The sequence below is a fragment of the Sorex araneus genome, chromosome 1 (genome assembly GCF_027595985.1).
Source record: "Sorex araneus isolate mSorAra2 chromosome 1, mSorAra2.pri, whole genome shotgun sequence".
In the NCBI taxonomy this organism is placed as follows: domain Eukaryota; kingdom Metazoa; phylum Chordata; class Mammalia; order Eulipotyphla; family Soricidae; genus Sorex; species Sorex araneus.
This window is the reverse complement of record NC_073302.1, coordinates 301,717,830-301,733,070: the sequence shown is the minus strand read 5'-3', so window position 1 is coordinate 301,733,070 and position 15,241 is coordinate 301,717,830. Positions and strand designations below refer to the sequence as shown.

The 15,241-nt window shown below is 50.8% G+C and overlaps 1 protein-coding gene across 1 annotated transcript; it reads right to left on the bottom strand.

Moving 5' to 3' along the window:
- Positions 1 to 1,165: 1,165 nt before the first annotated feature.
- PBK (PDZ binding kinase) lies at positions 1,166 to 14,128 on the bottom strand. Its single transcript, XM_004614739.2, has 8 exons — positions 14,105 to 14,128; positions 11,957 to 12,033; positions 10,633 to 10,738; positions 10,135 to 10,283; positions 7,963 to 8,132; positions 5,839 to 5,968; positions 2,229 to 2,411; positions 1,166 to 1,777 (listed from the first exon to the last, which is right to left on the bottom strand). Exons 2-8 carry the CDS (start codon positions 12,012 to 12,014, stop codon positions 1,578 to 1,580), a joined length of 996 nt encoding a protein of 331 aa, XP_004614796.1. The 5' UTR covers positions 12,015 to 12,033; positions 14,105 to 14,128; the 3' UTR covers positions 1,166 to 1,577.
- Between the last annotated feature and the right edge of the window lie 1,113 nt (positions 14,129 to 15,241).

Sequence of the window (15,241 nt, the reverse complement as noted above, 5' to 3'; positions counted from 1 at the left end):
TCGATTCCTCCACTCTTCTCAGAGAACCCGGCGAGCTACTGCACAGCAGAGCTTGGCAAGCTCCCCCCGTGGTATATTTGATATGCCAAAAGCAGTAAAAAGTCTCACAATTGAGACGTTACTGGTACCTGCTCGAGCAAATCTATGAGCAACGGGATGACAGTGACATGGTAGAAGTTTGGGATTTATAGCTGAAATCATGTCAGCCGCTCCTACCTGCATTTATGTGGAATTTTCCTCATTTCCCCTAATATGTAGGAGTTCAACTATTTTAAAATTTTTAGTTGCAATTATTCCACATATACATTTGGTAGCTGTCGTGTCTGTAGGAGGGTGTGGGTTCAGCATGTTCCTACCTTGCATCTTAAACCTGAACCTTGATTTTCTTGTCTGGGGGGAGAATAGGCGTTGGGCTACACCCAATGGTACTCGGGGGCCCTCCAGGGTTGCACCATGATCCTCAAACCATCCAGTACCTTGGATGGAACTCAGGTTCAATCCCATGAAGACAAGAGCCTTACCCTGAAGGTCAGCTTAGTTAGGTCCTGGAGCACTTTGGTGTATACTGCTTTCTGGATTTGGGTTGATCAGCCTAAGTGCCTAAGCACTTGAGGTTGTGCATCTTCATCTGGTCAGGGGTCACTTAGCTCTGGTTGGGGTAAGCTGCAGTGCTGGGGATCAAACCCAGGCCATCTACATATGCAGAGCAAGCATATGACCTGACCCCTTGAGCTGTCTTTCTAGTCATGACAGGGTTTGCCTCACACACAGATGGCTTGTATTTGATCTCTGGCACTACATATGACCCCTGAGCACAGCCATGAATAGGCCTGAGCATCCAACCCCTTCCCCGCCCCCCACAAATTCTATTAAGTCTGGGTATCCCCATTCCATTCACAAGCCCGATTCAGAACTGCCCAGGCTGTGACAATGGGCACCACTGATGCAAACTGCCCTCGTTTTATACATTAACTACAGTCAGGGAAGAGAGAAACTCACATTCGCTTGAAATGTGTGGCAACTGTGTCAAAGAGAATATTAAAAAAAATGCATAAACACCTCCAATAACCTTTATTCAGGGCCATCCTATTAGTTTCATTATTTTTACATTTTATTTTACAATGAAAGACTTAGGATACAGATTAGTATATGAAAAACAATTCTCAGTACAGAAAATACATTTGAACCATAGTCTCACTCCCCTTCTAGTGACTGTATTTAAGTAGGGCAGTTGAGAAGGTCCAGCAGAGGTTTACTTCTCACGTTTGTGGGCAAGCAAAAGCAGGCTGATTTCAACAGCCATTAAAATACAGAATCTTCAAGATCATTAAATGACCAATCCAAATAAACGTCAGTTTATGACATGTAATTAGTTTTCTGTTTAATGGAGAAGTTAAAATACTTGAGTACTATTTCTTAAACTTCACAGGAAACCCACTACACCTGAAAGCTTATAAGCCTAGCCAGAAAAACCTTGACAATGAGAAGTAACTACTCAAACCTTAACGAGGTGCCAAGGTCCTAGAACTACTGCACCTTGGCACACTCCAGCTGCTCATGCTGGTGACAGGCGAGCCTCATGGCACATCTGCATCCAGCACGTCCACGATCTGGGCAGCAGAAGGCCGGTCCCGGGGCTCCTCATTTGTGCACACAGAGAAGAGTTCAATGACTTTCTGGTACGAGCCGTCGAGTTCGTCCATATTGATTGGGGGCCGAGTTCCCAGAGCTTCGTAGTAAGCTTCATCGTCAAAGTCGCTCTCGTTGAAGGTTGCATCTGCTCGGGAAAGAAGAGATGGAAGCTCAACTGGGCCAGAGAGGCTGCTCGGAACACCCGCCCAGAACGGACCCACAAGTGCCCTGCGAGTGTAGACGAGGGTTCTCCACCTCTACCCCCACAATCACTACTTGCTGACTGCTTCTCACGTCAGGGATTTTTACAGAAACTATTAGTTAAGGGGAGATGGATGGTCCTAGGGTATGCAGTCACCGCACAATCCCTTGAGGACTCGATACAGGTAACTTCTCTCCTATGGGTCTCCTCAGCCCCTGCCCTTGTCTCTCATTTGCATTAGAGTGACCCGAGCTGGTTCCAACTGGTACCAAGGCATCAATATGACTCTCAGGTGCTACTAAATCTAAGGACTTCGAAACACTTCCATGGGAAAATGAGTCGAACACAAGAGTCGAGTGCCCACAAATCTCAGGCTGGAGGGAGGCAGGTGTACCTTCGTCATTGTCATCGTCATCGCTGGGAAGGTTCACGTGTGGAATGGACAGGGTCATCATCTCCCACAGGGTGAGGCCGAAGGCAAAGATGTCCGCCTTGTCAGTGATGACGCCGTCCTCCTCCAGAGCCTCCTTGGGCTTCCACGGCTCAGTGCCAATATAGCAGGCCTCAGGGTCAGTCACTGGGACGAGTCAAACATGGGACAGGCATCAGGGCAAGCATCACAAATGCTGGGCAAAGCCCAACCACCCAGGAGCAGACCCAGGTTGGCATATTTCCAGTCTGGGAAGAAGAATGACTTCAGCTCGGGCCCAGACCCACACTCCCACTTCCTGTGTTCCAGGCCATGCCAGCTGGAGCGCTGAGGGGAACTCAGTCTCTGGCCACTTCAGGAAGAATGCCCAGCTAACAGTGGGAAGTGGCTAATCCACAACCACAATCTCTCTCCATTTATTTATTTCCTACTTAGGTGTTTTAGTAATATCTAGTGTTCAATAGAGAGTTCTGAGACTCTCAGGCCTATTTTATTTTATATTTGATTTTTTTTTCAATCTAAAGAATTGTGATCTACTGGGGCTGGAGCAATAGCACAACGGGTAGGGTTGCACGAGGCCGACCCGGGTTCAATTCCCAGCATCCCATATGGTCCCCTGAGCACCACCAGGGGTGACTCCTGAGTGCAGAGCCAGGAGTAACCCCTGTGCATCGCCGGGTGTGACCCAAAAACCAAAAAATTAAAAAAATTTAAAAAAAAGAATTGTGATCTACAAAGTTATTGATAGTTGGGTTTAAGCTTATAATATTACAATGCCACATACTTTAATATTTTTATACTACATATATGGAACCTAAAAGATCCCATTTCATTAAGTATTTATTATTTATTGTTACACAAATTAGTAGGACTAGTTATTTTGCAGTTTCAGAGTTTTTCCCCCAGTGAATCTTATTTTTTAATTAAAAATAATTATTATTTTTAATCAAAAAGGATTTATTCCTTTTTTTATATCAAAGAAAACAGCTTTACATTATTATAGTTTAAGCAACACAGCACCTTAAGGTTTTCTATCTGATTATATCAAATGCAATATAAATCTGACTTCCATTCCAGTTTTAAGGTCTGTTATTTTTCTTGACTAATTTTAATGGTAGGACTTCTGGAGGTCAAGTAGGTTTGTAAAAGCAAGTTGGATTTTGTCAAATGCTCCACTGCATCTTTTGACCTAAGAATGTAGTTTTCAAACCCTGCTATATCGGAAATGGCACAGATTCTCTCAAGTTGTCTTGCACAACTTGTCTTGCCTGGGATTGTTCTTCAGATATATACTATCCTTTTTAGAAATTATTAGGTTCCATTTGCTAAATATTTTGTTAGTTTTCTACACCTTTTCCAGGCCTCCGATTTCCTTTGGCCAAGCTGTATTGATCAGGTGTCTAGTTTAATTTCCTAATTGTGTTGTGAGGGGTGGGCACACCTGAAGGTACTCAGGCAGGGCTTGTCACCTTGGGCAACCACAGCAGTAGTGGAAATCGAACCAGGGTTGGCTGCTGCATGACAAATGCCTCAACTCCGCCCTCTCCCCAGGCCTAGTTCCAGCTGGTGCTCCCCATGAGAGTGCTCACAGAGGTCTGTGCTTCTTTTGATTGTTTTGGGGCCACACCCAGCAGTGCTCAGGGATCAGTTCCAGCAGGAGGGGTGGTGGGGGGCGTTGCCTGCACCACCACCCCAGTCTCTGCACTCCTTGGGCTGCGGTGCTTGTGTACGTGCTCCCAGGGGGTCTGGAGCTCAGGTGATGGCTGTGGTGCTCACGCAGAGCCTCTGCAGTGCTCACATTCATGCTTGCCAGAAGTCACATTTCCTACCCATGTTGCTCGCTGGGGAGGAGGGGAGGGTCCAGACCCCTTTGTGTGGTGCTAACACACCTGGCTTCAGTGTGGCTGGAAGTCACTTGTGGCACTAGGATCACAGCCAGCAGAGCTACCAGGATGATGCTCAGCGAATGAAGGACACCTGGGATTTGAACTCGGCCCCTTCACTGGCACCCCAGTCTCACAGTTTCCTAAGTTTCAACCTTGCAGCAGCCATTCAGCCCAAGGGTTGCAGGATCGTACAGTGGCAGCTCACCGTGGCCTTTCCCTCCTTCTCTCTGTAGACTCACTCAGCTGCCAGAGAGGGTGTAGGTATGTCCCAGACAGCATCCATGACCCTCTCTTGACCTCACATGCCAGGGGGAACCATTTCAACCTGACCAATTTATACGGGGAAAGCAGAGACTCGCTCAGAGACTGGTCCCGGCTCCCACCAAGACGACTCACAGCCAGAGAGAAAGAGGCCACGGCCCCTGCCCTGCCCGGCTGTCCTGCCACCTCCACTATGCTATCGCTTCCCCCATCTTCTCTCTGCTAAAGCTGAAACAAAGGCCTTGAGGGAAGCTTATCAAGACTTTTCTATTAAAAACACCCACGGCAGAAACAGTTCTGGTTATCTTCAGTTTGAATTTCCATTTTTCATTTTTTTAAAAGAACATTTAGTCCTTGTTGTTGCTTGATTTTGGGGCCACAGCCAGCTATACTCAGGGCTGACTCCTGGCTCTGCGCTCAGGGAATTATTCCCGGTGGTGCGCAAGGGATTCTGGGAATTGAACTAGGACCAGCCATGGGCAGGGCAAGTGCCCTTCCTGCTGTCCTAAATTTACCACTTCTTCGACCCTAAATTTACCGTTAACAACCAGATTAGTTGTGTATGGGGAGAAAAGGGGCGGGAGGCTGAGAGAGAGCTGGGAAGGTGGCGACCAATTACTGCTGCCCCAGTGTGATGCCAGGGAAGGAGCCCAGGGCCCACACAGGCCAGGCCTCTGTGCCATCATCTGGACCTGGGTCATTTTCATTACATACCCCCTCTTTTGGGGGAACCCCCAGTGATGCTCAAGGGTTCCTGCTGGTTCTGCACTCAGGAATTACTCCTGGCAGGCTTGGGGGCCATACGGGATGCCGGGATCAAACCCAGGCCAGCTGTGTGCAAGGCAAATGCTATACTCATTGCTCTGGCCCCTCATTATACACTTTTTACAGGTTTCACTTTTCTTTTTTAAAATGTGAACTTGTTTTCCTATTTAAGTATGTAAAAAAAAAATCAGATCGGAGAAAATTAAATTGGAGTGGCGGTGCTCCAGGGCTGTCCACTCCGGGTGGTGCTCAGGAGTGACACGGGGCACCATCGTGTTGTCAGAATCTGAACCGGGGCTACAGCTATGGTCACAGCAAGTGCCTTCCCTTCCGGACAATTTCTCTGGCTCAGAGAAATTTAGGATTGCATAAGCACTGTAGTACTGTTGTCCCGTTGTTCATCGATTTGCTCGAGTGGGCACCAGTAACGTCCCCATTGTGACACTTGTTGTTAATGATTTTGGTATATCAAATACGCCACGGGGAGCTTGCCAGGCTCTGCCATGAGGGCTGGATGCTCTTGGTAGCTTGCCAGGCTCTCCGAGAGGGATGGAGGAATTGAACCCGGGTCAGCCACGTGCAAGGCAAACGCCCTATCCGCCGTGCTATCGCTCCAGTCCAGGATTGTATAAACAGTAAAAAAATACTAGGAGACAATGTACCTGTCATATTTTCATCTAGCGGCAGAGAGACGCCAACGTCACAGATCTTCACTGTCTCGAAGTCCCCTTTGATCACCACGTTGGACGACTTGATGTCTCCATGGAGCAGCTTCTTTTCTTGGTGCAGATACTAAACCCGTGAAAACATGACACATCAGAGCAAAGATGAAAAGCACATGGGAGTAGCCTTCCAACAAATCACTCCGAAAAGCCCCTTGCTAGAACACAGGCTCCTGCCGACTCGCTCCTGCAGCCCCTGCTCTCCCCGGGACACGTGCCTCGCCACCGCGCCTGTCACTGGGCCGTTTCCACTCTGGAGAAGAATGTTCCTCTCTCCAACACATGCAGCCCGCTCTCGCCCCTCACATCTTTCCACAGAAGTGAAAACCTTCTGTGCACCACCCAAAATTTTTTTCAATAAATAAGTTTATACCGGTCATTTCAAGTTAGTTGAATCTTGAGATGGGAAAATTACGTATAATGTAAGAGTCCTTATTTTTTGTTATTTTGTTGACTTTTTGTTTGGGGGCCACATCCAGCAGTGCTCAGGGCTTACTCCTGGCTCTGTGCTCAGGGATCACTTCTGCCAGTGCATATGGGGGACCGTACAGGTGCCAGGATTGAATCAAGGGTTGGCCCTGTGCAAGGCCTTAACCCCTGTACTATCCCTCTGGCCCTCCGTATTTGAACTTTTATTTGGGGGGATTTGGGGACCGCACTTGGCAGTGCTCAGGGATCAGTCCCGGCTGTGCTTGGGGCACCACATGGGGTGCTGGAGATCGAACCTGGGTCAGCCCGGTGAAGCAAGCGCCCTCCCTGCTGTACTATTGCTCCAGCCCCTATCCGAGCTTTTAACATGCAACTCTGTCATCTATAGCATTAGGTGACCTGCTTTGGAGTCACGGTTTTCTGGAATGATCATTACTTCCCTTCTTTTGGTTTTTGGGCCACACCTGGTGGTGCTCAGGGGGCCACACCTCACAGGGGCTGCCCCCAGGCTCCTACACAAGCCTTAGCCCTCGAACTCTCCTGGCCCTTACCTCTTTCCGAATGTACTCCGTATCATAGGTTACAATTAGAATAAAGTGATTGTTTTATTTACATTTGCTAACAATTCCCTCATCAATTATAACAATTATAACCAATTATAACAATTCCCTCATCATTGTGTTCTAAGTCATTTAGGATACAGAATATTCCCTGCCCCCGCACCCAGCAGTCATCAGGGCTTACTCCTGGCTCTGCACTCAGGGACCACTCCTGGCAGGCTCGGGGGCCCATATGTGGTACCGGGGATGGAACCCAGGTTGGCCACATGCAAGGCAAGTGCCCTACCCACTGTACTATCGCCCCAGGTCCTTGGATAGACAATTTATTTCTTAAATGGTGCCTCATACTTCAACTATAGTGTTTGTATTCAAAATGGATCATAAGAGGCTGGAGCACCACCAGCACAGCGGGTAGGGCGTTTGCCTCGCACGCAGCCGACCCGGGTTAATTCCCAGCATCCCACATGGTCCCCTGAGCACCGCCAGGAGTGGTTCCTGAGTGCAGAGCCAGGAGTAACCCCTGTGCATTGCCAGGTGTGGCCCAAAAAGCAAAAACAAACAAACAAACAAAAAAAAAACAAACGGATCATAAGAGGGCTGTCCGCACCATCAGGGGCTTGGCTATGCCACCTTACCCAGGAATAGCTACGAAATGGGTTAAATGCATTCATTCATCTTTGAGATGAAATTTAACTGTGATCTTAATAAGCAGAACAACCTGCCTTGAATATTTTTGGTTTTGGTGTTTTGGTTTTTGGGCTACACCTGGTGGTGCTCAGAGCTTACTCCTGGCTCTAGGCTCAGGAATCAGCCCTGGTGAGCGCAGGGGACCAGAGCGGTTGCCTGGGGATCAAACCAGAAGCATGCAGGACAAGAGCCCTCCCCACTGTGCTATTGCTCCAGCCCCCACCTTGGGGCTTTCGGGCAATGTGGAGACCTCAGTCAATACCTTGCTGATCAAAATACAGGGGCAACCTGGTGCTTTCCACAGTGAGTCTCCTGAGCGGAACTGTGCAGCAGGGTGGCCCCACCCCGTGTGACAGGACAAGCCAGAGAGAGTGGACACCGTCACTACCTTTAAGCCTCTGGCCATGTTCACGGCCACCTTCAGGATGACGGCCGCCGGGAAAGGCCCTTGGTGGGCGCCGTACCGCTCCTCTATCAAGTCGTTCAGTGACTTCTCCCCTCCGAACTCCATGGCCAGGCACAGGCTCCCGTCGCTGGCCTTGGTGAACGCCCGGTAGCCTAAGAGAACAGACATTTTCTCGTGGGACAGGGACAGCAGTGGGACCTCGGCGCTTCCAGGAACGTGACCACTACGGAGTCCACGATCAAATGCCCAAACCTCAACGCGACAGCTGGGCTCTGCAGAACCAAGTGAGCGGGCCTAGGTGTGGCCTTCTTTGTGCCTTGGCAGCACAGACGGGAAGAGTCTTTAACCGTGTCCCCCAAAAAACTGACCATAGCCCGCCTGGTGTTAGAAGTGAAAATAAGAGGCCGCCCAAGAGAGAGTACCAATGGGCGGGGAGCTTGCCTTGCATGCAACCAACCCGGGTTCAATCCCCAGCATCCCATACAGTCTGGTCACACTGGCAGAGTGATTACTGAGTGCAGAACCAGGAGTAACCTCGAGTACCGCGTGTGACCCAAAAGCCATCAGACAAAATAAAGTAACGAAAAGTGAAAATAAGGGGTCGGTGCCGATGGAGGGGCACCTGAGTGGGCGGAAATGTACTTCCAGAGGCTGGGACGGTGAAGACGAGGGGAGCTAGCACTTCACCACCCCCTGCCCCCCCTCCACTCCCTGGCCAACTGAGCATGGGGAGAAGGCAGAGAACTCCCAGGTCCCCGAGGCCCTGGAAGCAGAGGGTGCTGGCGCCCCAGGGTCCCCAGGCTGGGAGGATGGGCAGGGAGAGAGAGTCCGTCAGAAGCAGATGAAGGGTAGCTGGAGAAACACATGCCGGAGGAGGAGAAAGAGAGGAGAGAGGAGAGCAGGGCGCACTCCAGGAGGGGATGAGCAGTTCGGAAATGCCAATCATTCAGAAGCTGAACACTGTTAGAGCTGAGCCCTTCAGACGTGCCCGGGCCGCTTCTGGAAAGAGACGTCTCTCCTGCTCGCGCATCGGGCTGCGGCCAGGAGACAGGACGAGACAAAGGCGGCCAGCAGGGACAGCTGCAAGGCCATGCAGTGAAACCCCAGGGCAATACAAGCTCTACAAGGCCCTGAAGACTACACGCGCCTGCTCACAAAGGACACCAGACAAAGCCAAAGGAGACGCTGGGTAAACTGAGGTCTTGGGGACTTCGTTCTCCAGCCCTCTGGCCGCTCCAGAGAAAACTTCCAGATCAAACAGGATTCCTCTACTGGATGCTATTCCGTCAATTTTGTTCAAAGTCCAAATAATAACAGATGACAAAGAAAAATTGAAAATAAGGGAACTAAAGAGCACTTTATATACCTTAGTGACAGACAAGTCCCTATGACTTTATACATATTTAAGCATCGAAAAAAACATACGGGGCCAGAGTGATGGTACAGCAGGGAGGGCATCTGCCTGGCACACAGCCAACCTGGGTTTGATCCCAGCACCCATATGGTCCCCTGAGCACTGCCAGGAGTGATCTCTGAGTGCAGAGCCAGAGCACAGCTGGTATGGCCCCCAAACAAACCGCAAGCAGAAAAAGAAGAAAACGAACATATTGATTTCTATTTTAGAATGTTCATGATTTATTCGTACAAACTTCAGCATAGCAGTCTTTAATTCAGAAGCAGCTCTAGTTAACTGGAGTTTATAGAGTCCCTTAACTAGATATATAAACCGAATATATTCGGTCTCCTGATGAAACCAAATATATTATGGAACAGACCGTATTACACCAACTATATTTTATTTTATGTTTTGCTTTTTGGGTCACACCCAGCAAGGCACAGGGATCACTCCTGGCTCTGCACTCAGGAATCACTCCTGGCGGTGCTCAGGGGACCATATGGGATGCTGGGATTTGAACCCAGGTCGGCCGCGTGCAAGGCAAACGCCCTACCCGATGTGCTATCCCTCCAGCCCTACCAAGTATATTTTAAATCAGACCATTCCACTGCCCAGGGGCACTGAATGATGGCGGGGGGGGGGGGGGGGGGGGGAGGGGAACAGTTACTTTGGGTACAAATTGGGGATTCAGTTCTCCAAGTGCTTTCTGCTTGTCTACTTAAAGATGGATTTGGGGGGCAGCCCCTCTTTAAACTTACCTACAATGTTAGGGTGATGAAGGTCTTTCAAAATCTTGGCTTCGTCAATCAGTCTCTTTTGGTACACATTTTCACACTGACTATCACAGTCACACTGAGATTTAATTTTCTTCACGGCCCAGGGAGAATGAGACAAACCCCTCGGAGATCTTTAAGAGCAGGAATAAAAATATACGGAGAAAGATGAATACCCACAATGCACGGCAAGTGACTACCAAGAGCGGCTACGTTTTGAAGGGAACTAAGTGGTAAGTCATCGTGTTCTCACAATGTAGAATATCTTCAACGACTGACGTCTCCACCCCCTTTGCTTTTCAGATGGGACAGAGGCAGGGACAGACCTTGAGAGCAACAGCAGCGTTCCAGAGGATTCTAGGACTGGGCGTGAGGAGTCAGGCGGGCTTCCGGGACACGCTCCATTATGTGCATGCCTGAACTTTCCTATTCCCCAGGACTTTCTGGTTCCCCGGGAAAAGGCAACTCTGAAATCCCTCTCACCTTTTCATCAGGTAGACGCTCACCCCGGTGCCAAAGCCGAGCTTCTGCATGAAAGGGGAGGCGGGGATGTTCACACAGGGATTCGAAGTTGGAGTGGAACTTACCCCTGAAGGCCAGAGAAAGAAGCCGAAGATTAGTATCTGGAGAGGGTGCAAAGGCCTCCTAAGAGCCCTAGGGTACAATGGTTACGGCACAGGAGGCAGGTCTTTTCCCAGAGCAATTTGACGGCACAGCACAACGGAGCCCACATTAGCAACCCGAAGGACTTGGGCCTTTCCAAAGGGCTGGGAAAGGAGCAGATGCAACAGTCACTTTGGGGCCCCCAGAGACAGGACGGCAGCTAATGCGCAGGACTGGCCCCTGCAGACCAGAAGTGATTCCTGAGCACAATGCCAGGTATAGCCCCAAAACAAAAATATAAAAGTCTGCAGATGCCCAAGTGACCCCCAGGTGCCCAGAGACAGCACAGACACGTAGCCCGCAAGCACGGAGGCTGTGCGCTGAGGTTCCAGCACCCCCAAAGGCCCGAGCCTGCCTCACCAGGGGCACAATTGGGTCAGGCTAACAAGGCGGCACCTGCTCCAGGATAAGCACCTCCCCGAGAACACTGGGAAACGTGGAACAGCTTCCTGCTGTCCCGATGGGCAAAGCAGGGGTGCGCTGAAAGGAGAGGGAAGGAAACGCACCCCCTCGAAGCCCTAACGTCCCCCCCCCCCCCGGGGGCAGCTGGAGAAAGCAGGAGCAGAACCAGGAGATCAGGCCCAGGGACGTAGCAGACAGCGGCGCAGGGCATGGTCACACGCACCAAAACAGGAAGTCAGCGCAGCAAGGAGGGAGGGAAATATAACCAAGACAAGGGGGAAATGCGACCCTTCACTTCTCCCCAGCTGTGTCCGAGGCAATCCCTAAGTCATTTAAGCACAAGAGGAACACAGGCAGAGCGCCGGGAAGGGAGAGTAATTCTCGAATGATCTAAAGATCAATTTCATACTAGGGAGAACCTTCCAATCTGCTAGAATCAGTCCCCAACTGTCAGGTGTGATTTACTTAAGCTCAATGTTATAATATTGATATCCATATTGCTTCTAATAGATACGAGGGCTTTAACTACAACACTAAAACATTTCCAATTCTAATAACTATATCCTGTAATATATATTTTTGTAGCTGAGTGAGTTATAATAATGATCATGTTTTTAGGGTATAAAGTTACTGTGCTTCCTCTTCCAGAGTGCCCAGCACCCCCCCCCCCAGCACTGTTCATGTCACTTCTGCCACCCCCTCCCTCCATCTCCGTTCTGTAGTCTTATGTCGGTTTTCTTACCACATTTCTTTTTTTCAGAAACTTTGTTTGGTGTCTTGAAATTGTTGACTTCTTCCATGGTAATATCACTCTAGATCCTATGATGAAAACAAATGGAATGTTACACTGCAGTTATAAAGAATACAACTAATTTATAGGGGGGGAGACCCTGTAACACTATCACTTTCTCAGAAACATGAAAGTTGAGAATGAAAAGGGGGCTGGAGTGATAGTACAGTGGGTAGGGCGTTTGCCTTGCACGCGGCCGACCCGGGTTCTATTCCCAGCATCCCATAAGGTCCCCCGAGCACAGCCAGGAGTAATTCCTGAGTGCAGAGCCAGGAGTAACCCCTGAGCATCGCCGGGTGTGACCCAAAAAGCAAAAAAAAAAAAAAGTTGAGAAAGAAAAGCAAAGAAAATGTGAGGACGAAAAGGACGTCAATGAAGAGTTGACCCCATTTTCCTTACAGTGAGGAAACAGACGCCCAGAGAGGCACAGTGACCTAACCAGAGGCAGCCAGGAGGAGGAAGAGCTGGCTGTGGGACTTAGAGACCCAGGCGGAAATGAGTGAGGGGATTAGTGAAGGGGAAGCTGGAGACAGAGGTGAGGGAGCCTTGGGCCTGGAGAAGAGACAAAAAGACAAAAGAACAAAGGAATAAAAGTGAAGGACAAAAGGTGGGTGCAGGTGATGCAGCCAAGTCTGGGGTGCAGGGAAGCCACTGCCAAATTAGTCCCATTCTTGCCTTTTCCTATTTTGGGGCACTTGGTACTCAGAAGGACACACGTGTTCATGTGAAGAGGGACCAAAGAGGTAAGAGAGCTAGTCCAAGGGTTAAATTGCTTGGCAGGGCGTTTGCCTTGCATATGGCAAACCCGGGTCTGAGCCTCAGCACCCCATATACAGTCCCCTGAGCACTGCCAGGTGTTATTCCTGAGTGCAGAGCCAGGAGTAAGCCCTGAGCACTGCCAGGTGTGGCCCAAAAGCCAAAAAGGGGGAGTAAGGGGGGGCAGGGGGGCAGGGGAAGGTAGTGTCTTGCCTTGAGTACCCAGGTTCAATCCCTGGCAACACATACAGTCCCCCAAACACCACCAGGAGTGATGCCTGAGCAGAACTGGGAGACAGCCCTGAGCGTCACATAATGGAGAGCCCCCACCCGGATCCCCTCAGAATTAGTTGGTAACATTTAAGATGCTGTGAAAGTGAAAAGCCCCCCCCCCCCCCCGGAAACCGTGATCTATCCTCTCACGGAATACGAGGCAGCTGTCAGTAATGATGTAATCTTGGGGTGGGAGAGAAGGGCCTTAAGCCAGGTTCCATCCCCAGCTCCCCCACCCCCTTATGATGCCCTGAGCCCACCAGGAGTGATCCCAGAGCTGGAGCCAGGAGAAAGCTCTGAGCTCCACTGGGTGTGGCCCCCAAACAAAACAAAACAAAAGATGAAATCTAGCAGTTAGCTGGCTCAACTTGGATAGAACTGGAGGGAATGCCAAAAGCAGCGTCAGAAGGGAAATGACAAATCCCAAATACTGGTGGCTCGCCCTCCTAGGTGGAGTATTTAAAAATAATAATAATAAACAAAGCAAAGAATTAGCCAATCCCGCTGCAGACCAGCCCTGAAAGCTGGTCAACAGAACCGACAAGAGGGGGCGGAGGGGCCTGGGGAAAGGCGGGCGACACGGGTCAGAAACGAGATACAGTGTAAGTTCCAGCAACCACAAACAGCCAGGTTGGCTCGCAGCGGGTCCGGGTCCGACGAGCCCAGGCGACGCAGAAACCCGGGTGCGGCCCGCCGAGCCCAAAACCACACCCCAAACGGATCTGAAAACATGCTCCGAAAATGCAAAGAAAAAGTGCACGGCTAGCTAATGAAGCGGGCCAAGGAGAAAATGAGCAACGCGAGGGGGGGGAAAGCAAAACCGGACCAGAATTGGGGGAGGAGGGGAAGTGGGGGTGGAAGGGGAGGTGGGGGTGCAGGAGGATTTGGGAGTGTCGGCGGGGGGGGGGGCGGCCTGTCCAGGCTCAGCCGAGGAGGGGGTCCTCCAAGGTGGGAGGGACGCCCCGCGCGCGGGACACTGGGAAGGGGCTGTCCTCGCGCCCCTCGGCCTCGGATCTGGGGCGGGAACCCCGGGCTGGCGCCCCTGCCCCCCGCGCCCGGAGACCTGCTCACCGTGCTGCAGCCGCTGCCTCTGCCCGCTGCCCCGCAGCGCCAATTCAAACCTGCGCGCGCGTGGGGCCGCTACGGCGGCGCGCGAGGGACAGTCGCGGCCGCTTCGCGCTCCGCCTCCCGCGCTCCCGGGCATGGCCCAGCCCTCTGCCCCGTCGGGTCAGACCTTATGAAAACAAGGCTTTCTATTATTATTTTTTTTCTTTTTTTTTCAGTTTTTGCTTTGGGGGCCACAGACGGCGGTGCTCAGGGGTCACTCCTGACGAGGATCTGGGACTATACAGGTTCCCCAGGGAGCAAACCCCCGGCCAGCCAGCCGGTTGCAGGGTGCAAATGCTTTAACCCCTGTGCTATCTCTAGGGCCCCTAATTTTGCTCAGCATTTAAGCTCAGAGTTCAGGCTGTGTGTGTGCACGGACTTCCTGCCTCCAGGGCTACACTGCAGTTGTCCTAGGTCGGACCCAGAAGGGTTAAGGCAGGGACCAGCTCTGGAGCTTAGCTCTGCAGGCTGGAGCTAGGGCCAGGGGAAGGGAAGGGGAGAGTGGGAAGGGAAGAAAACACACAATCCAAAAGAGAATTATACAAGTTGCTATAAAAGCCCATTAACATTTTTAATTTTATTTTACGGGCCTAGAGCGATAGCACAGCGGGTAGGGCTCTTGCCTTGCACGCGACTGGCCTGGGCTAGATCCCCAGCATCACACGTGGCCTGGAAGCCTTGGGAGTGATCCCTGAGCTCAGAGCCTGGAATAAGCCCTGAGCACTGCTGGGTGTGGCCCCAAAACCAACAACAAAAAATTATTTTATGTTTTGGTTTTGTATGTGTGTGTAGGATGAAGGGGCGGGAATCACTCCTGGTAGAGCTCAGGAGACTATATGCGGTGCCAGGGAGCAAACCCAGACTGGCAACATACAAAGGCCTTACCCTCTGTACTATCTTTCCAGCCCTGAAACCTCATTGGGGGCGGGGATGTTTTTATTCTGTTTTCGGGCCCCACCTAGCACTGCTCGGGACTCACTCCTGGTTCTGTGCTCAGCCATCACTCTAGGAATCAAACCCGGGTTGGCCACATGCAAAACAAACAATCCACCCCCTGTACTATCACTCCAGCCCCTGAAATCTCTTTTTTTGGGTTTTGTT

Coding starts and splice junctions, on each gene's coding strand:
- PBK (XM_004614739.2), bottom strand. CDS start 12,014: ATGGAAGAAGTCAACAATTTCAAGACACCAAACAAAGTTTCTGAAAAA. Junction 5,969..7,962: donor ACATGGCCAGAGGCTTAAAG/GTAGTGACGGTG, acceptor TCACGGGTTTAG/TATCTGCACCAAGAAAAGAA. Junction 2,412..5,838: donor GCTAGATGAAAATATGACAG/GTACATTGTCTC, acceptor GACTCGTCCCAG/TGACTGACCCTGAGGCCTGC.